The 9,570-nt window shown below is 33.2% G+C and overlaps 1 protein-coding gene across 1 annotated transcript; it reads right to left on the bottom strand.

The window, feature by feature from the left end:
- Positions 1-2,609: 2,609 nt before the first annotated feature.
- LOC112455333 (putative nuclease HARBI1) lies at positions 2,610-3,759 on the bottom strand. The gene is made up of 4 exons (XM_025017179.1): positions 3,565-3,759; positions 3,268-3,461; positions 2,896-3,028; positions 2,610-2,783 (listed from the first exon to the last, which is right to left on the bottom strand). The coding sequence occupies exons 1-4, from the start codon at positions 3,757-3,759 to the stop codon at positions 2,622-2,624; spliced, it is 684 nt and encodes a 227-aa protein (XP_024872947.1). The 3' UTR covers positions 2,610-2,621.
- Between the last annotated feature and the right edge of the window lie 5,811 nt (positions 3,760-9,570).

The following is a 9,570-nucleotide window of genomic DNA, read 5'->3' as shown; positions in this document are numbered from 1 at the left end:
CTTATTGCAAATACATTATAATCCATATTCTTTATTCAATTTATGAAATATATTATTATACTTACAATGTATTAATCTGTCATGTTAATCTGTCTTATAATTGAATTGTATATAAATATAACTTAATTAATCTAAAAATTCTACTTTTAATATAATTTTTAATAGAATGCAAATGTTCTTTGAATAGTATGGAAGTTAAACCAAAAAAGACAAGAGCTCCTAAAACAAGCAGTATCCAATTAGAATATCTTATTGGATACATGCAAAGTCACAATGCATTTGCTACTGGAAAATTATTAGGAGCAAGGGGAAAGGCAGCCCATGATACACAATGGCGAGAATTGGCTGAGGAGCTGAATCGCTTTTTGAAGGGCCATCAAAAAGTGTAGAAGCTTGGAAAAAAGTAAAATATGAATTCATCTTACATATTTCTCATTTTTAAGTTATTTTCTCACATATTTTTCTCAACACAAAAAAATTTTTTTTTTCATAAATTTTGCATGATGTATTGTAGCTTTGGTGTGATCAAAGGAATCAAGCCAGAGGCCGGGCAGCAAAGGCCAAAGCAGATCAAAAACTTACTGGCAACATTGGTAATGCAATCCAACTAAAAGATTTGGATTTACGCATTTTGTCTGTTATTGGTGGCGAATCGTCTGTAGGTCTGCCTGTAATGGAGATGGGCTTTGGAGAACGACTTGAGGTTTGTTATTTTTTCATTAAAAGTTATATATAAAATATATATAACATGATGTGTCTATAGTGATTTTAATTAATTGTGCTGTGCTTACTTTAAGGATATCGCTGATCCGTCTTTGACATTGGGATTGATATCATCTACAGACTTAAATGAATTTATTATTATTCAAGAAGAACCAAATGTAAATATTACATATAAAATAACGCTGTTATATATGATTGTATATTTTTATATTAAATTGAATATTTCATATAAGCAACAGAAACAACTGAGGAGAGTACAAGTGCAGTTATCCAAGATGTAGAAGAGACAATTCTAACTCCTAAACCGCAAGAAAATCTACATCGTAATGAAAAACCATCTAAACCTCATACTATTGTATCAGTTCCTGTATTGCCTACTAATGAACCTCTTAACCAGCACGATAAACCTAATGCAACTGTTCCCGTATTGTCCCTTGATGAATTTCTTAACCAGCACAATATACCTAACAAAACAGAACAATTATTGATAACATCTAATATACGTAATTTAACCAGTCACAATAGTAAGCATGAAATATTAATAGTATACATATTCAATATTACCTAATGTCACTTTATTATGTAATACATATGTTATGGTTTAATCAAGATTTTTTTTGTAGGGAAACGTTTCAAAAGCTCTTCCGTGGAAGAAAGCGTGAACTCTTTTAAAGATCAGCAAGACAGACATATTGAAAGTTTACAGGTATGTAATTTATCTTTTTGTATGCTTTACTTTTCTTTCAAATACATATATCGTATTTATAAAAAAATTATTAAACACAAAATTATTATAATTTTAATAGATAATTATTAATTAGAAGTGATATACAATAATTATTTAAACTTAGTAATTTTTATAATTTTAAAACATCTATTATACTACAATCTTAATACATTTGTTTCATCTTATTTTCAGCCATTGCAGATAATGGCTGAAAATTTAAGCCGCATTGCTTCTGCAACAGAAGAACAAACTGATCTGCTTCAAAAATCTTTAACACTACATAAACAAACGCTAGATATCTTATCTAAAACTATTGAAAGTCTGAAAGAAAAAAAATAAAATAAATAAATATAATAAGTATTGCAATAATTATTATTATTATAAGTTTAACGTATGAAACAATATTTTGTTATAAAGAACAATATTTTATTTTATGTTATGTTTCTAATACATTTTTTTCTTTCATAAAACAGTATTTGTTCTAAAGTAGCACATAACAATAAGTATAATGTATGAAATAAGAACGATATTGTGTTACGTTTGCAATACATTTTTTATTTGAATTTTATAAAAGATTGTATTTATTTTCTAAAGTATGCACATAATATATTTTTTATATAATTGAAAAGTTGTTATTCTTCTTCTTGCAAGCCAAATTGAGTGCGAAGAATTCTTCTCTGTACTCTTCTAGCTTCTCTCAATCTATTATCAGGATTTAAGTGCGCTTCATCTGCTCCTATTATTTCTTGTGCTTGCATTCTAACACGATCACGTGCTTCAAGATTACGTCGTTGCATATTTCTTTGAAAAGCTTCAGCTTCATCCTCTTCATCAATATCAAAGTCTACGTCAATAACATTATAGCGAAATCGTATATTATGTAATATAGCACATGCTGCTATTATGTTTGATGCCATGATGGGTTTATAATGCAGTACGCGATGATGTAGAAGACATATCCATACTGCGTTCTTTAAGACGCCAAACATTCTCTCCACACAATTTCTAGTAGAGACATGACGGTGTGTGTATCGTGCTTCCGCGCTTTCTTCTGGTGCATCCGTTATAGGCGTCATAAGCCAAGGTTCTAGGCCATAACCTGAATCGCCTGTCGTCACATATAAATAAATATTTTTAAACATTGCTCAATATACATATACCAAACACAATGCTAATCACAATACTGACCCAAAAGCCACGTTGTTCGATCTCCAGATTCATACAAATGTATCATTTCATTTCTCACGGCAGAATGTCTCCATATAAAACTATCATGCACAGTTCCCGGAAATCTGGCATTTATACTTAAGATTTCTAAATCATGCGAGGATATCTGTAATAATATTAATAAACATTAATTATGTTTAAGCGTATGTAGTGCAACATGCATTAAAAAATATTACTATGTTTTGTTGTAGTTTACTGTACTTAATTATGTAACTTACTGCTTGCACATTAATGGAATGAAAGCCCTTGTGATTTGCATATGCTTCCTCGTGATTTTTCGGTCTTACTATAGCAATGTGGGTACAATCGATACAACCTATAACTCCTTTAAAATTTCTTTCTTCTTGGAATCTGTAAGAATAATATATAGTAGAGAATAGAATATTTAAAAAAGTGTTCATAGAAAACTAATTACATTAAATGGATGAACTTATTACTTAAAAAAGAGACTTCTTAAGAATTGTTCTAAGCAATCGGAACAATCATGTATAATTTAGTTTGATATTATTATGTAATGTGCATATAATGTTTTGAAAATAAATGTTTCTCTGATTTGTATTTCTAGTGCTTCATTATAATTACGGAGTTACCTTCTTTTTAAAGCTGTTCGTTTTTCCTCCGTTCTTGGAAACTTAATCCATTCGTGAGCAAATAATTGAGTAATACTAACTGCAACTGCTTTTATTGCCCGACTGACAGCAGATTGTGACACTGATACTAAATAATCATTTCCAACAGCTTTTTGATATGAACCGGTAGCAAAAAACCGTAATGCGGTAAAAATCTGTGAACATTAAAGTTTTTGTATTAATTGTTTTAATATATTTCAATAAAAGTTCTATGATTCTATGTTATTTTATATTTGCAATGCAAATGGATATAATTACTTGAGTTTCCACACTTAATCCTTTTCTTCTACGCTGCAAGGAACATTGAAGAACATCACATAAATAGCGCACTGCATCTTTCGATAAGCGAAAGACTTTTACAAATTGCCGATCTGTTAAATCAAAAGGGTCGATAGTATTTCTCAAAGTTTTCATTGTCTCAGAATTTTCTCTCATTTTTCTCAAAGTTTTCATTGTCTCAGAATTTTTTCTCCTTCTTCTTCAACTTCCAATAGATCCATTAAAATCATAGCAGCATCCATTTTTATATCTTAAATACAAATAATCTTATAGCGTTCTCAATTTGTTGACTCCACTCGACTCGGGTCAGATTGAAAATTAGGAAAAATGATAATAAAATATGATAATATGCCACAATAATCTATGCTAAGAATCTTTGATAGAGGTTAAGAAATGCTTTTTGCTATGATAGTTTAGTCATCGAGTTTCAAACCAAACTGATCCGAGTCAGGTCGAGTCAACAAATCGAAAACGCTATTTATAACACTAATATAAGTTTTATTACAACAAATGTGCACAATTCTATGATGCGTTACAAAGCTTAACGCTGTCCAACAGCTCGCGTTACACTATTTTTACGCAACGCAAGAAAATGCGTTATGAATTGCGTTAAAGTGGCTTACAGAATAGGATTTTCTGGTAACATTCAGTGTAACGCCGTAACGCAAGCGTTTACGCTTGTTTAACGCCATCGTTAACACATCATACGTTAAGATCCATTTGCGGAATACGAAGTCGTAAAGCATGCGTTGTGAACCCTCTAACGCATGCGTTATGGCCATAACGCATGCGTTAAGAAGTTACAGAGTAGGGGGGCAGTCCTCTAGTCTCACGAAACCAATTCAAGAAATCAGTACTTCCGTCGGTGAGTTTCCTTATACAAAAAGTATTTATTACTATTGATATAAAAAAGATAGTACTAAGTAATTGAAACATATATAAATTTCTTTCGTTGATTTTACAGATATCGTTGATGTTCCTTCACCTGCTGTAAGCGTTGACACAGACATTGAGTTGTCGCTCTCTCCAATGATGATATCGAGTTGTAAATCTCCAATAGCAAATTTGTTTGCTCCTCAGAAGCCTGCCAAAGTGTTCTCATCTGTGAAAATCAGCGAACGTGAGTAATGAATGCAATGTCTTGCCCAAATGTTTAGAAGAAAAAAAAGCTTATACCGTTTAAATCACAATACCTGGAAAAATACATAGAATGCTACATATAACATATATATATTTACCACGGTAGAAGCCGCAAAACCTGAAAAAAATATATAGTAAATTGAATCATTGATATTCAGTCAAATAAATGAAATAAATAAAACTGCTTTATTTAGAGCCTGTTCACACGAGGCGTTTCTGCCGCGCGATTGCTGCCGCGCGGCCGCGCGTTGTCGCGAGGCGAGGTGCAACAACGCGCGTATACGCGCGTACGTGGAAAAGCGAGTAGAGGAAAGACGAGTATCCTATAAATCTAAAACGCCGCAAACGCGTATCGTAGATGCTCGTCGTCGCGCGTACGCCTTTCCGCATATGCGAGTATACGATTGCAGCAATCGCGCGGCAACCGCGCGGTAAAAACACTTCGCATGAATAGGCTCTTCACTTACCGTTAAAAATTACGTGAATATTCTTAGTCTGACCTGAGTCCCTTAGTCTGAAACAAGAATAAATTATATTAAATTTATTTTTACACTGAGGGAAAAATATTGTAGAATCAACAAGACAATTTTGTTGATTTTTCAATTTATTGATCCAATTATTTATTTTATTGAATTAAGTACACGTCTATTATTTGAACAAAATTAAATAATTGAATTCTGAAAATGGTATACAAAATCATTTTTTTTAACTTAATGATCAATTTTTTTAAGTTAATGATCAATTTTGTTAACTCAATAAAATAATTTTGTTGAACCAAGAACATTAACGTTTTTAAAAATAGTAAATTTATTCAAAGAAATATTTATTGTAGTTAATGTTATATTATGTATAATTGATAGTATAAAATATTTAGTTAAAAAGAACAAATCAATATAGTCAACAAACAAAATAGTCAAAAAGAACAAAATATTTTGTACAAATATTTTGTTAAGCCAATTAAATCATCTGCTTGGCAACATACAATCTTCCGGTTTTATTAAATAAACAAAATTTTTTTTGAAAAAAATAATTATTTTTCTTTGTGTACTGTAATGAAAATCGAGAAAAAATATACTTTATATGCTATAAAACGAATCAATATGAAATGTAAGTGGTGCAATATAATGATTATAAGAGCTTGCGAATTTTTATTAGTACGGAAACTGACCACTGCTCATAAAAATTGCTTCACTTTATTTTACCAGTAATACCGGAAGAAAATGCGAGCACCAGTGATGACTTCTCTGCCGATGTTCCGGAGGGATGGAGTTAGGTCAACATGCGTACTGAAATTGTACAATGTACGCTGTTTACATACGCGATCATGAAGGTAAAAAACGGCGAGCATTGTCCAGTAGCACAAAAAAGTGTTACACTTGACATCGACAAAATATTAAAATATTTTGTTTATGGTCGTCACGTTTATCCACAAGATAAGAATCTTGAACGTGTTCTAAAGAAAAAAGAAATGCTTAAGGACATACTAGAAAAATTCAAAGGAATGAACGTCTGCAGTGGCCTAGGTGACATTAGTATCTATTTTATAGTAGTCAATGGGGCATATCAAGATAACATCGACAAGTGGAGAAGTAAAGGCTGTTCTCTACTCTCGAAGAAGAAAAGATGCGATTCCTGCATGAAGTGGAGGAAATGCATATTGCAACAGGAGGCACGGCTAAAGATTCGTCCGACGATGAATCGGATTTGTAACATTTTAAATCCCATTGATCGACGTAAATTATTAGCGATGCGGATGAAAATTAGACGCGAAAGGCGTCAGAAACTTCGAGCTAAGGATCACGTAAAAGATCTCATTACGTGTATGAAAGCACAAGAAGCACAAATGGCAAGCATGCAAGATACGGCTGTGGATAAAAAATTAGCTGAGTTAGACAGCATCTCAAAGTCTCAAAAACTAGTAGTTCAGGAAATCATCGCCGCGGCAAGGAAAAAGGACGCCAAAGGTCGACGTTATTCCGATGACTGGATTATGTTGTGCATGTTTTTGAACATCCGATCGCCAAGAAATTACGAATTTTTGCGCAAAAACAATATTCTGCCACTTCCGTGCACAAGGACAATACGCAGTTATTTTTCCTTAATTAACGCGAAGTGTGGCTTCGATGAAGAATTTGCGAAACTCCTCGAGAAACATTTTGCATCGAAAACTCAACTGCAGCGTCACGGGGTTTTACTGCTCGATGAAATAAACTTCAGGAAGTCTGTGGCAGTTTGTTCCAGAAATTTAACTTACCTGGGCTTAACCGACTTTGGTGATGATGGGCAACAATCCACAGACATAAACGAGCAGGCAACACACGGTCTTGTCCTCATGTTCCAGCCACTTGCTGATGTATATACACAGCCAATTGCAGTGTTTGCTTCTAAAAATCCCGTAAAAGGAGAAGAACTCGCGAAAATTGTCGTTAAAGCTATTCCCTATTTGGAACAATGCGGAGCGATAATCCACGGAGTTATTGCCGACGGTGCTGCAACAAACGCGAAAATGTGGTCGCTTTTGGGTGTCAGAGGGACGATAGAAAATACCAAAACGTGGTTCACTCACCCTTTGGACGACAATCGGAAAGTATTCGTCTTTTCCGATATCTGCTACGTCATCAAGAACATCCGAAACCGGTTGTACAACAAGAGAAAATTGCGGGTAAGTTGTAAGATGATAATCTGTAGTTTTATGCTTACTAGCGACAATAATGAGAAAGATATTAAAGGGCATCTGCATATATACTATTCCTACAAAATAAAATAACAAGTTGAGAAAATAATTACAATAAAAAAATATATAATTACAATAAAAAAATTGAAAGGTAACGTGTCAAAAAAACAAAAGTTTCATTGATATATACTTTTCTTAAAATTTTAAAGAACCTGGGCTGCAATCACGTAACTTTTCCTGTAGGATAAAAACGTAAAAAGTGAAAGGTTTCATGTAACTATCTTTTTCTATTAGTGTCGAATAGAAAAAAATAATCACATGAAATTTTTCACTTTTTACGTTTCCACTCTAAGGATAAAGTTACATAATAGCTACCCTGACAATTAAAAAAATTATATAGAAATACATACATACCTTAGTTGGAATCCTGGAGACACCTGAAAAAAAATGTAATTAAAAATGAATACATATCTTTCTTTAAATCCCGGAGATCCTAAAAAATATGTGTTGCATGAAAATAAATATATACCTACCTTCTTAGGAAACCCATAATACCTGAAAAAAAAAGATAAAAACTTAAAAAAATATTCGACATACATATCTACCACTATATTCTGGAAAAGCGGAAAGAAAATATCAAAGGCTTTATTATTGTTGATATTTTCGTTCCACTAAGAATAGAATTTTCACTTATCCGTGCTTATCTTACTTCACTTATGTTATTAAAAAATAAGAAAAAAATATTAACGCCACGAAAGCCGGATTTTGGGGCTCTGTAATTTTATTTATGAACCTGAAAGACTTAAAAGAATTGAAAGGTGATGCCCACCGTTATTCATAATGTAAGTTACATACAATACGTAGGTCAATAAATAGTTGGCATTATTCTCTAGGTAAAATCTACAGATGACTACGTTTGTTGGAAGTATTTCCAAACGTTGTTTAATCTGGATAAGAATCATCCAGGAGATGCACGAGTATGTCCAAAAATAACGAATAGACATATTGTGCTGGACAACACATCGAAAATGCGAGTCAGACTGGCTACTCAGGTACATTTGTGTGTAACAAAAAATATGGTACTTATTCGGGCCGTTTTAAATTTTATGAATTAGTCAAAAACTTTTTATTGTGTTACAGATATTCAGCAACTCCATAGCTGATGGGCTCGCGTTTTATTTGTTACGCGGGTGCGAAGAACTCAGCGGGTGTGAAGAAACAATTTCCTTTTGTAAATGCATGAACGGCATGTTTGACGCAATGAATCGCAAATCGCCAAATCAAGGGCTCACGCCGCATTGTAATGACTTTAAGGTACAAAAATAACTTAGGTCGCATAATTAAGAATAAAATAGCGATAATACTACATACAATTTTTTAATTATTACGTAATTCTTAGGTTCTAGAAGATACATTGCGGTGGTTGAATGAATGGGAATTGGCAGTGTCGGAAAAAGATATCACAACAGAAGAATTTTTTACTGTCGAAACTTCACGAGGATTAAGAATATCTCTTCGATCGACAATGGACCTTTGCGCTTATCTGATTGACAAATTCGATTTTAAGTACCTGCTGACTGGAAAAGTTAATCAGGATAACTTAGAGGTAATGTATATTTTTCTTATTTAATGATATGTTTATTGTATTACCAATAAATTTTACATATACTTACCTGTTCTACAATAAACAACTACTTGCCTCTTTTAGAAATTCTTTGGTACTATACGCCAATGCGCGGGATGCAACGATCATCCAAATTGCCCAACATTTTTACAATTGTATAAATTGCTATCGGTGTATAGCGTGATTAAGCCTCCAAAATATGGTAATTGCACGGTTTCGTCTGATACGAGACCGGCAACGTTGATCTCTATTAGTGAAATCAAAGCTGTAACGGCCTGTCTTTATCGAACGCGGACTGGTTTACCGGATCGGGAGTTCGATGAAAGGCCCAGAGACAGTAATCAATTTGCCATGTGACAGTAACATACAATTTATTCAAAACTCTAATATGAACTATAATATACAATGCTCGGGATTCGGTATTACATATAAACTGGACGCGGTAGATTACAGTGGCCGGTAGTGCCGGTGCAATGCGACGCGGTATACGAAATATCGGGACTCGAGTCTTCGCCTCGAGATGCGGTACGCAGAGGCGGGAATAACG

This window comes from Temnothorax curvispinosus, unplaced genomic scaffold (genome assembly GCF_003070985.1).
Source record: "Temnothorax curvispinosus isolate PA1 unplaced genomic scaffold, ASM307098v1 QBEX01006019.1, whole genome shotgun sequence".
Lineage (NCBI taxonomy): Eukaryota > Metazoa > Arthropoda > Insecta > Hymenoptera > Formicidae > Temnothorax > Temnothorax curvispinosus.
The sequence above is the reverse complement of the archived record's forward strand: the minus strand, read 5'-3'. Positions and strand labels throughout refer to the sequence as shown.

Coding starts and splice junctions, on each gene's coding strand:
- LOC112455333 (XM_025017179.1), bottom strand. CDS start 3,759: ATGAAAACTTTGAGAAAAATGAGAGAAAATTCTGAGACAATGAAAACT. Junction 3,462..3,564: donor GATTAAGTGTGGAAACTCAA/GTAATTATATCC, acceptor TAATGTTCACAG/ATTTTTACCGCATTACGGTT. Junction 2,784..2,895: donor ATTCCATTAATGTGCAAGCA/GTAAGTTACATA, acceptor ATATTATTACAG/ATATCCTCGCATGATTTAGA.